This window comes from Stegostoma tigrinum, chromosome 38, assembly GCF_030684315.1.
Source record: "Stegostoma tigrinum isolate sSteTig4 chromosome 38, sSteTig4.hap1, whole genome shotgun sequence".
NCBI classification, from domain to species: domain Eukaryota; kingdom Metazoa; phylum Chordata; class Chondrichthyes; order Orectolobiformes; family Stegostomatidae; genus Stegostoma; species Stegostoma tigrinum.
The window spans coordinates 17,969,128-17,986,662 of record NC_081391.1 but is presented as its reverse complement, the minus strand read 5'-3'; the positions used below and the strand labels follow the sequence as shown (position 1 = coordinate 17,986,662).

General features: G+C 46.9%; 1 protein-coding gene across 4 annotated transcripts in view; it reads right to left on the bottom strand.

Annotated features, from left to right (window-relative positions):
* Positions 1-17,535, bottom strand: part of LOC125446945 (epidermal growth factor receptor kinase substrate 8-like protein 1) — a 94,740-nt gene that overhangs the window by 22,972 nt on the left and 54,233 nt on the right. For all 4 annotated transcript variants that reach the window (XM_048520957.2, XM_048520954.2, XM_048520956.2 and 1 more), the window contains 9 exons: positions 16,814-16,963; positions 14,647-14,729; positions 12,667-12,824; positions 9,282-9,343; positions 8,522-8,657; positions 5,840-5,928; positions 3,647-3,721; positions 912-1,057; positions 59-203 (listed from right to left, as the gene is read on the bottom strand). In XM_048520957.2, coding sequence (XP_048376914.1) covers positions 59-203; positions 912-1,057; positions 3,647-3,721; positions 5,840-5,928; positions 8,522-8,657; positions 9,282-9,343; positions 12,667-12,824; positions 14,647-14,729; positions 16,814-16,963 — 1,044 coding nt within the window. The remainder of the gene's footprint in view (positions 1-58; positions 204-911; positions 1,058-3,646; positions 3,722-5,839; positions 5,929-8,521; positions 8,658-9,281; positions 9,344-12,666; positions 12,825-14,646; positions 14,730-16,813; positions 16,964-17,535) is intronic.

Genomic DNA, 17,535 nt, shown 5'->3' with positions numbered 1-17,535 from the left:
ATCGTGCTGGTTAATCCCTCTCATCGGCCATGTTACCAGGCACCCGACACCTACCTACCTGCAGTCGTAGCAACTCGTGTTTGTGCTGCAGCTCCACGGGATCTTCCCACGGAGCTCCGTTGGGATCCAGATCGTCCGGCTGCCACCCTGATCGGAACTGGATTTGGTACGGCGCTCCCCAGTGCTCGGCAGGCCACTCCAATCTGGGCAAAGCAGAAATGGCCCAATTATTTTCTGCTGCCAAAACACAATGAAACTCCACCAGAAATGCAGTGGGTGCAGGCCTGGTGCTGGGCTACGAATCCCATTGTCACACTGATTGTATTGTTAAGGCCAAGAACAAATGAGAGGAAGGTTTTCTCTTCTGTATTCATTCACGGTATGTGGGCGTTGCTGGCTAGGCAGCATTTATTGTCCGTCCCAAATTGCCCAGAGGGCAGTTAAGAGTCAACCACATTGCTGTGGGTCTGGAGTCACACGTAGGCCAGTCCAGGTAAGGACGGTAGTTTCCTTCCCTAAAGGACATTAATGAACGAGATGGGTTTTTCCCTTGACAATTGACAGTGGATTCATGGTCGTCATTAGATTCATAATTCCAGATATTTATTGAATTCAAATTCCACATCTGCCGTGGCAGGATTCGAACTAGGACCCCAGAATGTTACAATGGTCTCTGGATTAATGGTCCAGTATCAATACCACGAGGCCATCACCTCCCCATCGCTTCAAGTCCAGTGACCCCTTCATCAGAGTTTCTCCAGCAATTTCTCTATTTTGTTCCAGATTGTTAGCTCCTTCCTGCTGGTTTGAAAATCTCCAATCCTGCGACGTCCCACTTCCCTACATCCCAGTTTCAGTCGGGAAGCTGGAATGTTGGTTAAATGTGGGCACTAATGACGGGGGGTTCCTACCTGGATTTGGTCCAGTAGTCTCCCAGTGATTGCCAATGTGCCTTCTCTGTCTGACTGAGTGTGCTGTTCAAGAGGTGGATGGCATCGTTGGTCAAGAATGGCATGACCACTGATCTAGCAACATCCACACCTGCCGTTTGCACCATCTGTGCAGGAGAAAAAGGATAACAACAGTCAAAAACCTTGGCTTCATTTTACCAACAATTTGCCCGTTTTTCCTCCCAATACGATCCCCAAGACATACCAGGCCTCCCTTGACAGTGACCTCTACCAGCACCTTAAATACTCACACCCTACATTCACAATGGAGCTCAGTGGCATCAGTGTGTACCATCTACAAGATGCACTGCAGAAACTCATAGATAGACAGGGTCAACAGATAAACCTCTCCTCTGTGCACAGGGGTCAATTATTCGGGGCATAGACTTAAAGTAAGGGTTAGAGGGGATTTAAGGAGAATTTTTTTTCACCCGAAGCTTGGTGGATGTTTGGAACTCACTGCCTGATAGAGGCAGAAACCATCCCAACATTTAGGAAGCATTTTGATGATCATTAGAAACACCGTAGCATATAGGGCTATGGGCCAAATGCTGGGGAATAGGATGAGAATACGTAGGAGCTTGATGAATGGCAGTGAACAGATGGGCTGAAGAGTCTCTAATACTCGATGACTCTCTAACACAGGCCTTCTTTGAGAATGTCTTCCAAACCCACAACCTTTACTCCTAAAAAGGACAAGGGCAGCGGATAGATGGGAACACCACCCCCTGCAAGTTCCCCTCCAAGCCACTCACCAGCCTGACTTGGAAATATATCATCATCCCTTCTCTGTTGCTGGGTCAAATCCCTGGAATTCCCTCTGTAACGGGTGACTGTGCCCGCGCCACATGGCCTGCAGCGGTTCAAGAAGTCAGGCCGTCACTCCCTTCTCAAGGGCAATCAGGAGTGAGCAATGAATGCTGACCACATTAACAAGGCCAACATTGACAAAAGTCAATACTTGAAAATGAACGGCTTGATTGGTAACTTGGATAAGCATATGGACATACATGGATAAGCATATGGACGTACATGGAATAGTGTAGGTTAGATGGGCTTGAGATCGGTATGACAGGCTGGCACAACATCGAGGGCTGAAGGGCCTGTACTGTGCTGTAGTGTTCTATGTTCTATGTTCTATGTTCCAAAACTGCCATGGTCCTTTGCCAAGTGAGAGCCTTGTAAAGAAGGTCCTAGTTAGATACCCGGATCTGACTCAAGTTGGCTGGTTGGCATACCAACAGCAGTTGGGCTACTTCCATTGGCTTCAGTGCCCATAGTGAGCTGGCATCAGGTAGAATCCCTCTAATCATTACCTGATGGTCTGCTCTGGGAATTGTGGTCTCCCGGTAGACTGTAACCACAGTTTCACATTATGGTAGGCCTAACTGGTCTGGTATAGACAGTGGTGTAGTGGTAACATTACTGGATCAAAAATCCGAATGCTCTGGGCCATGGGTTCAGATTCCACCATCTACATTGGATGGAGTTCAAATTCAATTAATAAGTGTAGAATTGAAAGCTCTCTCAGCAATGGACAGTATTTGGTTAATTATTGTCACACGTACTGAGATAACGGTGAAAAGTATTGTTTTATGAGCTAAATCACACCTTACATAAGTACATCAGGGTAATAGAACAGAATGCAGGATATAGTGTTACATCTACAGAGAAGATGTAGAGAAAGATCAACCCTAATATATGAGAGGTTCGTTTATAAATCTGATAACAGCCGGGAAGAAGCTGTTCTTGAATCTGTTGGTACTTGTTTTCAAACTTTTGTATCTTCTGCCCAATGGAAGATGGTGGAAAAGATAGCACACAGAACAAGACTTTCCACCATTATCTCGGTACGTGTGACAATAATTAACCAAATACTGTCCATTGCTGAGAGAGCTTTCAATTCTACACTTATTAATTGAATTTGAACTCCACCCAATGTAGATGGTGGAATCTGAACCCATGGCCTAGATCATTCGGATTTTTGATCCAGTCATGTTAACACTACACCACTGTCTATGCCAGACCTGTTAGGCCTACCATAATGTGAAACTGTGGTTACAGTCCACCGGGACACCACAATTCCCAGAGCAGACCATCAGGTAATGATTAGAGGGATTCCACCTGATGCCAGCTCACTATGGGCACAGAAGCCAATGGAAGTAGCCCAACTGCTGTTCCCTCACAGCAGGGTATAACCAGGGTGGGAGGGGTCTTTGATAATGTTGGTTGCTTTCCTGAGGCAGTGGGAAGCATAGACAGAGTCAATGGAAGGAAGGCTGGTTTGTGCGATGGACTGGACTGCATTCACACTCTCTGTAATTTATTGCGGTCTTGTGAATGATATTGAAGCAGGGAAGGAAATCTGCTCATTCTTACTTGTCTCACCCATTCTGGTCACTGTAGATGCACAGAAATGTGGCTAACTCTTACTAGCTCTCTGATTGCCTCCCCGCTCCCCGACACCGCACACCCCCCACACCGCCACCCCCACCTACCCCCCACACTGCTGGTTCATTGCTTGGATCACACACCCTGTAAGGGGCTGCTGTCATGGAAACTTTCCCAAGACCCTCTTGGCTTAGCGTAAATTGGAGCCATGCTGCACCTAACAGGAAGAGCAAGGAGTTGGGGGAGCAGGGTTCCAAGAGGAATAGTCGGCACTAAACGGGAATTGTAAAAAGTCATTTCCTTACCGTGTCGAGGGGTGCGAACAGGAAATGGATTAGCTCAGTTGCACTGGGTTTGATGATGTGGTTCTTTACTCGAGCCTGAAAATAACACAATCATTGCGGTCAATCTCAGGGTTAAGCTTGATTCATTCACTTAAATCTTTGTTACCTCGCTTGTTATAAATCTGCTGTCAAAAACAGCGTAAAGCTCTCTCTACTCATTTAAACTGAAATTTAAGCCCTCACGCCACTGTCCCCAACAAGCACTCCCAGGACAGGGGCAGCAAGGGGCTAGATACAGAGTAAAGCTCCCTCTGCTCTATCACCCCTAACACACACACCCAGGGCAGGGGCAGCATGGGGTCAGATACAGTGTAAAGCGTCCTCTACACTGTCCCCATCAAAAACTCCCAGGACAGGGACAGCACGGGGTTAGATACAGAGTAAAGCTTCCTGTACTCTTTTAAACTGACAGCAAAGTTTTCTCCCTACTTTTAAACAGAAGGTAAGTGTCCCTTGACACTGTCCCCACCAAACACAGCCAGAACAGGGACAGCACAGCGTGAGAGTCAAGCTTCCTCTGCTCTTTTAAACTGAAAGTAAAGCTCTTTCAACATTGTCACCAACAAACACTCCCAGGACAGGGACAGCACAGGGTTTGACACAAAGTTAAGCTCCCTCTACACTGTGCCCCCCCTGCCACCTTACACTCCGAGGTCAGATTCAAAACAGGGTCAGGTGCAAAGTGAAGCTACCTCTACATTGTCAGGTACAGGAGGGGTTAATGAACTGGAAAGAATTATTTTCCTACAGCTACACAATGTAAGGACAACATCAGGGGTCTCTGCATCAGCATCCATGTGACATTTTCATTAGTCACCTCGACTATTATCACACAGTCTCGGAGCAAGGAGACATTTTAATCTAAACTGTAAGGAATAATGGACAGCTCTGACCTGATGAGTTTATTTTACTGGGAGCTTAGGCAGGGCTATCTGAAACATGTAACCAAAGCAAAAAATCAAAGAACTGCAGACGATGGAAACCAGAAACAAAAGCAGAAATTGTTGGGAAAACTCAGCAGGACCTCAGAAGGGTGACTGGACATGAATGCTAACACTGCTTTCTCTTTACAGGCGATGCCAGGCCTGCTGAATTTCTCCAGTATTCTCTGTTTTTGCACCTTAAATGTGCATTGCACTGCAGCCAAGATCGAGAGAGAGATAGATAGAGAAAATAAGGAGGGGTGGGACAAAGAAAGACAGATAGAGAGAGAGAAAGAAAGAGAGAGAAGTTGGGAAATGGGGAAAGTAAGCGAGAAAGGAAGAAAGAGACAGAGAAACTGAGAGATAGAGAGAGAGAAGGGGAGGGAGAAAGAGACAGAAAAGGTAAGAGAGTAAGACAGAGGTAGAGAGAGGAGGGGATAGGGGAGAGAGAGAAGGTAAGAGAGAAAGAAGTGGGGGAGGTAGAAAGAAAGAGGAAAAGAGTGAGATAGAAAGAGACAAGGAGGGAGAGGGAGCTAACAGGCCTTCTACCCTTCTCAGATGGATTTGGTCCCAGATTACAAACATGACAAAAAGTATTTAACTCATTATTTAATCCAATTGCTAGTGTCTGATTTGATTGAATCCGAACCGCGCTCTTAATAACAGAAAGTGAAAGTCGGAGATTTTGGTCTGTAATTTGACCAGACTTCCACACTCAACAGGGCGTGATTATACCAGGCCTCATTGCATTCAGGCATGGGCAAGGATCAGATTCTGTGTAACCCATCAGGTCAATATTTATTCAGCAGGCTGAGGGTTAGTCCTTGTGATTTTGGGCAGAGTTATGGCAGAGTAAGGACCACCGTTGTAATTGTCCCGACGTCAGTCCTCGGACCATGAATCTCAAGGTGAACCATTTAACCAGAACAAACCATTTACAATCACATGTGGAAATCATTAATAGCAAATCTTTACAGTGAACAGCAAGTATTTGCAGCGTCTGAGTTTGAAATGACACTGTGAGGCTGGATTGCTTCCAGTTAGAAGATTAAACCCACAGTGTCAACACCCTGGTTGGTATTTCAGTGTTGACCTTTAGCTCTTGGTTAAGACACCTTCGTCTAGCATTTTTGGCTGTAAGCCTGCACTAAGGACATGAACGCCGACATCGGATAAAAGGCGAGCACTTTTTGAAAGATCTTTGACTTTCCCAGCTGGTAGCCTTGCTTACCAGCATGCTGAAGGAGTATTTGTACTTCTGGAAGACATCGATAAACTCCTCCTGGGTTGGGGGTCGAGCTCTCAATGTAAGGAGACCCTCTGAAATGAAGAGCAGAAGTTGGCTTCAGGTGTAAATTGACAGACGCACATCGCAGACATAAACATGAAATGTAGAAAGATAACGCAGTGTGGAGCTGGAGGAACACAGCAGGCCAGGCAGTATCAAAGGAGCAGGACAGTTGACGTTTTGGGTGAGGACCCTTCTTCAGAAAGGATCTCGAGCTGAAATGTCAGCTTTCCTGCTCCTCTCTCACTGCCTGGCCTGCTGTGTTCCTCCAGCTCCACACTGTGTTATCTCTGACTCCAGCATCAGCAGTTCTTACTATCTATCATGAAATGTAGAAAGCCTTACCTATTGAGTATCTGCTGCAACTCAGACTTAAGACTGAGTCATGAGGTCGCCCAGTTCAAGTCCCATTCTATGATGTTAGTGCCAAAAATGAAGACTGACACCCCAATGAATTGCCGATGTTAGAAGAGCAATGGGGATGCATTGAGGTTGTTAAGGACCTTGATGAGGCCTCTTCTGGAATACTGTGTCCAGTTCTGGTCTCCGTGTTATTATGAAGGGTATTATAAAGCTGGAGAGGGTTCAGAAGAGATTTACTAGGGAATGGAAGGTTTGAGTTATCAGGAGAGGCTGGATAGGCTGGGGCGTAGGAGATGGAGAGGTGACCTAGAGGTTTATAAATAATAAGGGGTATAGATAAAGTGAATGGCTGATGTCTCTTCCCAGATGTTCACACTATCCACATAACCCTGCATTTCCCATGGCTAACCCACCTGGCCTGCACACAATAGGGTAACTTAGCATTGACAATCCACCTAACCTGCTCCTCTTTGGACTGTGGGAGGAAACCCACGCAGACACGGGGAGAATGTGCAAACTCCACACAGCCAGTCACCTACGGCTGGAATCAAATCCCGGTCCTTGGTGATGTGAGGTATCAATGCTAACCACTGAGCCACCGTGCCACTCACCCCACAACCTTGAAAGGTCAAGTGGATTGTCTCTCAAACAGGCCTCATTGGCGAAGAGTCAGGGCCAGTGGAAATGGTGCAAATTTTACCTGACAGTTTAACTCTGATTTGGTGGCTCACACCCATAGGTTGTCAGCACTGGCCTGAATGAGGTTGGTTAGTCAAAGAAAATTACAGCACAGAAACAGGCCCTTCGGCCCTCCAAGCTTGCGTTGATCCAGATCCTCTATCTAAACCTGTCGCCTATTTTCCAAGGATCTGTATCCCTCTGCTCCCTGCCCATTCACACATCTGTCTAGATACATCTTAAATGATGCTAGTGTGCCTGCCTCTACCACCTCCGCTGGCAATGTGTTCCAGGCACCCACCACCCTCTGCGTAAAAAACTTTCCACGCATATCTCGCTTAAACTTTCCTCCTCTCACTTTGAACTCATGACCCCTAGTAATTGAATCCCCCACTCTGGGAAAAAGCTTCTTGCTATCCACCCTGTCTATACCTCTCATGATTTTGTAGACCTCAATCAGGTCCCTCCTCAACCTTTGTCTTTCTAATGTAAATAATCCTAATCTACTCAACCTCTCTTCATAGCTAGCGCCCTCTATACCAGGCAATATCCTGGTGAACCTCCTCTGCACTCTCTCCAAAGCATCCACATCCTTCTGGTAACGTGGTGACCAGAACTGTGCACAGTACTCTAAATGTGGCCGAACCAAAGTCTTATACAACTGTAAAATGACCTGCCAACTCTTGTACTCAATACCCCATCTGATGAATGAAAGCGTGCCTTACGCCTTCTTGACCACTCTATCGATCTGCATTGCCACCTTCAGGGTACGATGGACCTGAACACCCATATCTCAGATTCTGGTTAGCTCAGTTGCATGGATAGCTGGTTTGTGGTGCAGAGTAACACCAATAGCGTGAGTTCGATCTCTGCTCCAGCTTAGGTTGCACCTTCTCAAGGATCCCTGAGGAACGGTGATGCTCAGGTTAGAGTTCTGCCAGTTGTCTCTCTCAAATGAGAGGGGAGAGAAAACAGACGGGCAATTTTTTTTTTACTCAGAAGGTGCTGAGTGTCTGGAACAGGCTGCCTGAGATAATAGTGGAAAGCCAGTACCATTTTGTTGTTTAAGAGACATTTGGACAGGTACGTGGATGGGACAGGTATGTTAGGAATTTGGACCAAATGCAAGCAAATGGGGCTAGTCTAATTGTGAAGACTTGGCAGCGTGAGAAAGTTGGGTCGACGGGCCTCTTTTCATGATATACACACAATGACTCTATGGCTATTGCAACTTTACCATTCACTGTTCTAGCATTTCAAGCACGGTTATTTTAATGCATTATGTGATCATTACATCTACCATTTGGTAAAATGGTGTAATCTTAACTGCCTGCCCGCTTTGTGCTAGCTTGCTTCATTTGGGAGCATCTGGCCACACTGCCCCTTAGTTCTTCCAGAGGATCCACCCACATCTCCGCCACGAGGCAGAGAGAGAGGTTCGGGGCTAGATGGTTGATTGATCACATGAATTCAGAATAGTGGCCAATTGTGAAGTCAACAGTTGAATTTGGTTGGGAACTAGTTTCTGTGGTCATCACCCAGCCCTCATAAGCAGCCTCAGGGATTCTGACGGAGTCTACATACCCCCAGACTCTTTAGAAGTCCTCTTCTTCCCCATTCTGCTCTTCTTCCTCTGGTCGAGGATCTTGAAAGCTTCAGCCGTTTTCTGCAGCCTCACCATGAAGGCTTCTATATCATCGAACGTGTGATTGAGAATCGCCTGGAAGAGGAAGTGACACATAAGAGGCTCAACGAACACCCATCAACTAGGTTGAGTGAATGCACAGCCCTTCCTGGCAATGTTTCACCACATTTTACTGGCATTCCAACCTGCTCCTCACCTCTGCAACCCTGAGGATCCCTGCCCCATCCTTGACTCCCACCCATTCCTCTGAGAAAAGAAAGTGCGCGCATTTATATACAGCTTTACCCATCCTCGGGACGCTTCACAGCCAACGAAGAACTTTTCACAGACATAATGCAATGACGACAGCCAATTTACATGCAGCCAGCTCTCACAAACAGCAATGGTCAGAATTCTGATATTCTTCGTGGTTGAGGGGGAAACATAGGTCAGGGCCCACAGAAAACTCTTTTTCAAAACAGTAGAGTGGGATTTGGTTACGCTCACCCGAGAAGCACCTGGATTGCATGTTCAATATGTTTATTAATTCATATAACGCCCCTTATACCAATAAGGAGTAGGGCTGGCAGTGAATAAACCCAGGGCATATCACAATGCATCAACAAATACACGAAATCTGAACCTTTTGAGAAAGCGTAGGATTAAGGGTGTTGGTAATCTGACAACACCAGCTCTAGAGCTGTCAAAGGCTTAACTCACCACATCACGAACCATCCTCTGTTCAGATATATCCTGTGGGATTCCACTTGTCCCATTGAGCTCTACAACAGGTACAGAACATTGACAACAGATACTGATTACTACATGAAGTGTGCAAGTGGAAAGACAGCATTTAATAAATCATGGCAAGCCTACAGTTCAGACAGAGGCCATTCAGCCCATCAGACCTACACCAATGTCCACAGGGCATCTCACCGAGACACACGCCTCCCCATAACCCCACACTTCCCATGGCTAATCCTCCTCGTCTATACAACACTGGGCACTACGGGCAAGTTAGCACGGTCAATCCACTCAGACCAGACATGCTAAGAGTGCAGGAAGAAATCAGAGGAAACCCACACAGGCATGGGGGAGGTGGAATAGGCTGAGGTTATTTTCCCCGGAGGGTCGGAGGCTGAGGGGTGACCTTACAGAGGTTTATAAAATCATGAGGGACATGGGCCGGGTGAACAATCAAGCTCTTTACCCTAGGCTAGGAGAATTCAAAGCTCAAGGGCATAGGTTTAAGGTGAGCGGGGAAAGGTTTAAAAGGGACCTAAGGGGCAACTTTTTCACACAGAGAGTGGTGCGTGTGTGGAATGAGCTGCCAGAAGAAGTGATGGAGGCTGGTACAATTACAACATTTAAGATGTACCTGTATAGGAAAGATTTAGAGGGATATGGGCCAAATGAGAGCAGGTTAATTGAGGATAATTGGTTAGCATGGAGGAATTGGGAAAAGTGATGTGTTTCCATGCTGTGCATCTCTAATCTGAAAACTCCACATAGTCAGTCGACGCAGAGTGGGATCAAGCCTGAGCCCAGGGTGCGTTGAAGCAGTAATGCTAACCACTGAGCCACCGTGTCAATAGCTTGAAGGTGAGATAGATTCAGGACTGAATTCAATTTGAATTGGAGCTGGAGCAGGTTTGATGCAGAGTTCAAACCCAGATTGAACTGGGACTGTTTTCAGGGCTGGATTTGGATTGGCTAATCTGAACTTTCATTGAAAGTATTAGCGTTTCCTCTTGCTTTCTGTCTCGCTGTCACTCTCTCCTGCCCTGTCATTCTCCCTCCCTCACTTTGATCTTGTCGCCCTCTGTGCTGTCTCTGAATCTCTCACTTTGTCACATCGGCCTTTCCTCCGAATGTCTCGCTCCCTCGCACATCTTGCCATATTTTTGATTCTTCCCTGTGCTCATTCTGTCTCCCGGGTTGTTTCAATCACTGTCACGCTACCTTCTTGCTCTCCATCTCTTCCTTGCAGTTCCTCAGCTGCCTTCTACCTGACTCATCCTTATTCTTTATTTCCAGTCTCATTCTCCACGTTGACTGCGCTTTGTGCTGTCGACAATCGACATATTGCGAAGCCGGTTTCAGGCATATGGAACCAAGTGTATTCTTGACTGTGACACACAGAATGAGCTCCCTGCAGTGACATGGCTGTGTGCATTTACAAAGTGGCCACATCGGAAATAACCTTGTTCTTTAATAATGTATAGTTCACGATCCTCATTGCACAGACTGAACGATTTCTCTGGCGGTTGAGTGACTGAGAATCATTTACTCGCTTGATGTTAAATTAGCTTCTCGGGAGAATTCAGAGTCCCAGAAATTTACAACATGAGTGTTATGTTGGGAAGTCACGTCTCTATAGGGCTGTCTCCTGCACAAGTCAAACTTGCCTTTTATTAACCTATTTTTAGAATCAACCTGTTCAGAGATGTTAATACACACCGCTGGAGCAGGTGGGACTTGAACCCAGGCCTCCCTGTTCCAGGGCATGGACACTACCACTGTACCACAACAGGGCCTTAATTTGACCTTTTTTGTTATTTTACACATTTTCCTAGTCAACCTGCTCAGAGATACCATTACACACCTCTGAAACAAGTGGGATTTGAACCTGTCCACGGCATCACAAGAGGGCCCGAACTTGTACATTTTTTTAAAAATTTAACTTATTTTATGAATCAATCTGTTCAGAAATGTAATTACATATCTGGAGCAGATGACACTTGAATGTGGGCCTCTTGGTTCAGGGGTAGGGACGCTACCACTGTGCCACAAGAGGACCCAACATGAACTTTTCCAGCACGTTGGTATGTTAAGTCTATTGCTCGGTAGATGGCATTGTTTAATTAGATACTTTGAGCCCACGTAAAGAGAATCTGACCTCTTCGTGTCCATTCCTGGCTCTGGCCAGGTTGGCAATTAACAGGCCCTGGCAGTGGACAACGGAGGGGGTCATAGGTGCCAGCTGCCTCCCCCTATCCGCAGCTACAACAGTGCTCAGGCATCCCTGAAGGGGTATGCACCCATACCTTTAGAGAGAGGTGGGCACCACAGGGGCTTTATTCCTCCAATTCATGTTCATTTAGCCCCCTTCTCTCCCTCCCTTTGATGACCTGTGTTGCCCATAACCGGCTTTGCCTGGAAATTAATTAATGTGATTTACTGATGGGGTTAAATTAGTGAAAAAAAATACCAGGGGTGATTTAGTGATGGGAAAATAAGAACACCTTCAGTTAAGATGTTGAATGAAAAGAAAATATAAAGGCAGATTTCTGAGGCAGTCAGAGGTTGGTAGAAATTTGGTAACGCTGCATTCAGTGAATAAGCCTAGAGTCGAGAAAAGGCTCTGTCTTTCTGGAGTTTGCTTATTCTCCTTGTACTGGGCTGAGTTTCCTCTGGGTGTTCCCACAGTCCAAGCACATGCAGGCTAGGTGGATTAACCATGGGAAATATAGGGTTACTGTGGAAGGGATAGGTCTGGGTGTGATGTTCTTTAGAGGGCTGGTGATGGGTGAACCTGATGGGCTGGATGGCCTGCTTCCACGCCATAGAGATTCAGTGAGTGACCTGCAAAGACTATCAGCTGAAAATTTGATGGCCCAAACATTGATTGTAGAGCGTTTATAAACCAGGGGATGGACAGGGGGCTCCAATTAGGGGAATCATGGATAATCTGCTCGGAATTGTAGGTCGAATGAGTTACAGAGACAAGGAGAGATTTATAAACGGGAATGAGAACTTAAAAATAGCTGGACTTGGTGTGATAACAAGGTGTAGAGCTGGAGGAACACAGCAGGCCAGGCAGCATCAGAGGAGCAGAAAAGCTGGCACTTTGGGTCTGGACCCTTCTTCTCCATTTCTGAGGAAGGGCCCAGACCCGAAACATTAGCTTTCCTGCTGCTCTGATGCTGCTTGGCCTGCTGTGTTTATCCAGCTCCACACCTTGTTATCTCAGACTACAGCATCGGCAGTTCCTACTGTCTCTGGACAAAAGATTAATTCAGAATCAGACAGGGCACAAGTTGAGAGGCTGATTAAGGGACACTGCTGGAGAAAAATATAAAAGAATTTGAGAATTGTTTCTCACCTGTGCTGACCATCGGAGTCGTGGCTGTATAAGACGGAGGTAATGACACCGCCTCTTGCACTATGCTGGAGTTGTAGTTCGTGGGTGCTTTGGGAGCCCTGTTCAGGGGTGGGGAAGGTGGGGAGGTCCTTTGTTCATTCATTTTCTCCTGGTTAAGCCTACAAATGAGGAATGCCATTAATGGATCACATTCTCAGATACTAACAGTACAACAGAAGGCCATTCATCCCATCTCACTAATGCCAGTTCTTCAAAAGCAATGTCCAATTACTCCCTTCTCCTACAGTCCAGTACTTTCACCCCTTTCAAGTATTGACCAATTCATTTTGTTAAGTTTCTTTTCAATCTGCTTCCATCCCCTTTCAAGCAGCATGTTCCAGATCATACAACAGACCAAGGTTTAAGAAGGATTCTCATAATTGCACTTCTGTCCCTTTCTTGTCAATCTCCGCAAGCTGAGGGAGGTGACAGCGGTATTGTCACTGGTTAATCCAGAAAACCAGGTGATGTGCTGGGGACCCAGGTTCAAATCCTGCCAGGGCAGATGGTAGAATTTGAATTGAATGGAAATCTGTGATTGAGAGGCTAATCATGACCAAGAATCCATTGTCGATTGTTGGGGGAGAAACCCATCTGATTCACTCATCCTCTTTAGGGGAAGGAAACTGCCTTTCTTACCTGGTCTGGCCTACATGTGACTCCAGACTCACGACAATATGGCTGACTCTCAAACTGCCCTCTGGGCAATTAGGGTTGGGCAATAAATACTGGCCCAGCCAGTGATGCCCCCATGAATGGTTGCCAATTTCCCTGTCAATGGGAACATTGCCCTGCCATTCATTATGACCATGGCTGATCATTCAAATCAGTCCCCTGTTCTCACTTTCTCCAACATGCTGTTTGGTCCCTCTGGGCTTAAAAAGTATATCTAACTCCTTGAAAACATTAGATGTTTTTGCCTCAATTGCTTTCTGTGGCAGAGAGTTCCACTGGCTCACCACTCCCTAGGCGAAGACTTTTCTCCTCAGCTCAATCTTAAATGGCCTGCCCTGTGTCCCTAAACTGTGACTCCTGGTTCTGCACTCCCTGGTCATCAGGTATGTCCTACAGTGCCTGTGTTTACCTTCTCTATTCTTGTTAGAACTTTACAGCCTTTATGAGTTATCCTTCATTCTTCTAAATTCCAGTGAATATCATCTGCACTGATCCAGTCTCCCTTCATATGTCAGTCCTGCCATCCCAGTCTGTTAAACTTTCATTGCACTCCCTCCAAAGTCAGAACATCCTTCCCCAGATGAGGAGGCCAAAACTGCACGCAGTACTCCAGATGTGGCTCCTGTACAATAGCAGCAAGATGCCCCTGCTCCTGCATGCAAATCTTCTCATGATGAAGGCCAGCATGCCATTTGCCTTCTTCATCACCTGATGCTCCTGCAATGCTTACTTTCAGCGACTGGTGCGCAAGGACAACAGGTCTCGTTGCACCACTAACCCACCACCACCACGCCCCACTCCCACCCACTCCCCCGCCACACCTTTTCCAGCCCATCACCGTTCTGATAATAATATACCTTCCTGTTTTTGTTCCCAGAGTAGATAACCTCACATTTATCCACATTATAATTCATCTGCATTGCTCCATTCGCAACGCTACATCGTCCTCACAGGTCATCATCCCTCAGAGGGTCAGAGGTTAGAGGCCAGAGAGCGAACCAGGTCATAGAGGGACATGGAAAGAAAATGGCAACATTACAGCTGTTGCCCAATTCAAAGCCAATGTAAATCTCAGGGCGCTGAATCGGACCAACTGAGTTCCAGATATGCCCAAGCTCCCAGAGTGGGCTAAGTGGGAGGTCAGCCTTGGGTGTGTAACAATGGAAACCAGCACATGTAATCGGGCAACTTTTTAGCCAATGGACACATTGAGGCCAATAAAGTCCAGTTCTGTGTTTGACTTGCTCCTTCTTTCCAGGCACTCACCTGAGAGCATTCGGCCTCTCACTCCTTCCTCCACTCTTCAGGTCCATGATCGCGCTGTTGATGTCACTCTTAATCAGGTCAGCCTGCAGAAATAAAACACAGCAAGATAATGCCTCGTCAATACTTCGTTAGCAGTCAGCCTGATCGCTGACCTGCTGGCTTCTGGTGTTTTCGCTGATCATAAACAGTAGTCATTTTATCTCCGCCATAATTCTACACTGATTGTTCCATTTTCCTTTGCATTGTAGAAACAATCTGTTCCTCTCAGGTACACTGCATGTCAGTTTTCACATATGCTGCCTGTTCTCTTGATTGAAAGCTGCTTGCCGTTGGCCTCACTACTAGAGCTTTTATCTGTAAAGTGAAGAGAAGTAATTGGATTACTGTGGGCGGTGTAGCTGTCCTTACTAAAGAACAGCGTGTAAATACTTTGGAAGCAGTTCAGGGAAGGTTTCCTTGACTAATTCCTGGAGTTGGCTCATGAAGAAATGTAGACAGACTCGGCTTGGAGCTAGTTTTACATTGGAGCTTAGAGACAAAGTGCAGCATGGTGGCTCCGTGCAGCACTGCATCTTCATGGGGCCCAGGTTCAAATCCGCCCTCAGACCACTGTTTGTGTGGAGTTTATACATTCTCCCGGTGTCTGTGTAGTTTCTGCCAGGTGCTCCGGTTTCCTCCCACAGCCCAAAGATCAGCAGGTTAGGTGGGTTGGCCGTGCTAAATTGTCCGACGGCTGCATGTCAGTTGGATTAGCTATGGTAAAGTGAGAGTTACAGGGATATGGTGGGGAGCTGGGTCATGGTGGGATGGCTCTGTAGCAGATCAGTGCTGATGCGATGGGCTGAATGGCCTCTTTCTGCACTGTAGGAATACTAAGGGGCGATTTGATCGAAACACATATAGGGGATTTAGTGGCATATTGGTAACATTGCTAAAGCTGAATCCCTGTCCAATTTTTCTGGAGATTTGAGTTCAAATCCCATTCTGGCAGATAATGAAATTTGAATTTGATAAAATCTGGGACTAAATGGTGGGGTCTGAAGGTGTCCCTGCCTCTGAGGCAGAAGAATTGGGTTCGAGACTCACTCCAGGAATTTACAGTCAAACAAGGCATGTTCCTAACCTGGCTGAATATTTTGCAAATTGGCTGGTAAAGCCTCGTGACACACACCAATGGCAGGCAGCAAGGGGTTCCTGCTCGGGTGTGTGGGCGACACAATGTGAGAGCCTCTGCCACCGCCATGTATAGCTCCAGGCTACCACACACAGGGAACAACATACAAATTCCAATGGTGTGGGTGGCCGGTGAGGACTGGATTGGCACTGACAGCGTGGCGTTCGAACTCTGTCAAGGCTGGTATGGTCTTACAGACTGCCTCCTTCAGCTCTCCGTGGAATACATGGCATTGTGACGATGGGCAGAGAATAGGGCAAATTGAGACTAAGTGTTTCGATAGCGCATGCGGGACGAAAAAAACAGCCTCCGTTTCTGCTGCAGCATTTTACAGGTGAGTGGAAAATCAGCAGAGCCCAGGAAAGACACATGACTCACTGACCAATGTACGGTGCCATGGTGCAGCAACATTTATGGAAAATGCATCCTTTTAAGAGCTTCTTGCCTCCTGGTGATTGATCTTCTCCCAATAATTTGGACTGCCTGCTGATGCCAATGTTACCTTAACAACCATCTTGGATAAGGGCAAATGGAGTGCCCAGGTTAACATGAACTTCCCTTTCCCTTTCTGGGGCATTAAATGGCTATTTTATTTTTCATCTGTTTTGGAGCCACAGAGAGACGGCTGCACGCGTGCAACAATTTTTATTTTTACGCATAATGCTTCAAAATGTCTGCTCCATGCTCAGCTCCAGCTTCCAGCCCTTTCTACAGAGTATCCGCTTTGCTCTGAGTCCACACCCAGGCTTAACCAATCGAGTACAGTGAGTGTAGGTCAGCCAACAGGGCACGTGTAATCAAACGAGAGCAGTACAGTCGTGATCGTGATGGCAGAGAGGGTGGGGTGATAGATGCAGAGCTGGGGCAGGGCAGGGTAGTGCAGAGGCTGGCAAACCGGATACCCCGAAGGTGCCCACTCCCCCCCCACAAAATTGTGAGGGGGCCAGAGAGAAATATGGCTGGTGCTTCCCCCACCTTGGCTCCGACACTCACCCCGACCTCGGAGCACTGGAAGAAGTGGATATCGGGATTCGCCTGGTGAGCTTCCTTGCACATGAGGATAAGGATTGAGTTAAATCTCCAGCTGTCTAGCAGTGAGTCACAGTGCTTGATTGCATCCAACGGGTAAGTCTCCAGTTCATCCTGAGTGGGAAAAGCACCAAGTCAGAAGACAACTTCTCACACGCCATGGGGATACTAAGGTCCATCTGGCCCACATTTGTGTGGAAATCTAATTCTCAACCTTGGTGGAATGGCCCTGCTCTAGCCCCTCCTCTGCCTCCCAAACTGTTTTCCATTCAGTGCCTGACATTATCTCTCACTTTAAAGTGGCACGGTGGGTCAGTCATTAGCACTCCTGCCAGTGACCCGGGTTCAATTCCATCTTCGAGTGACTGACTGCGTGGGTTTCCTCTGGGCGCTCCAGTTTCCTCCCACAGTCCAAAAATGTGCAGATTAGGTGGATTGGCCATGCTAAGTTGCACAAGGTGTTCAGGGGTGTCTAGATTAGGGGGATGGGTCTGGGTGGGACGCTCTGAGGGTCGGTGTGGACTTGTTGGGCTGAAGGGCCTCTTTCCACACTGTAGGGATTCTATGATCTTAAAGCAAAGAACAGTAGATGTTGGAGGTCCGAAACGAAACAAAGACAGAAGTTGCTGGAGAAACTCAGTGGGTCTGGCAGCAGAGAGAGAGAGGGAAAAACAGTTTCCACCTTG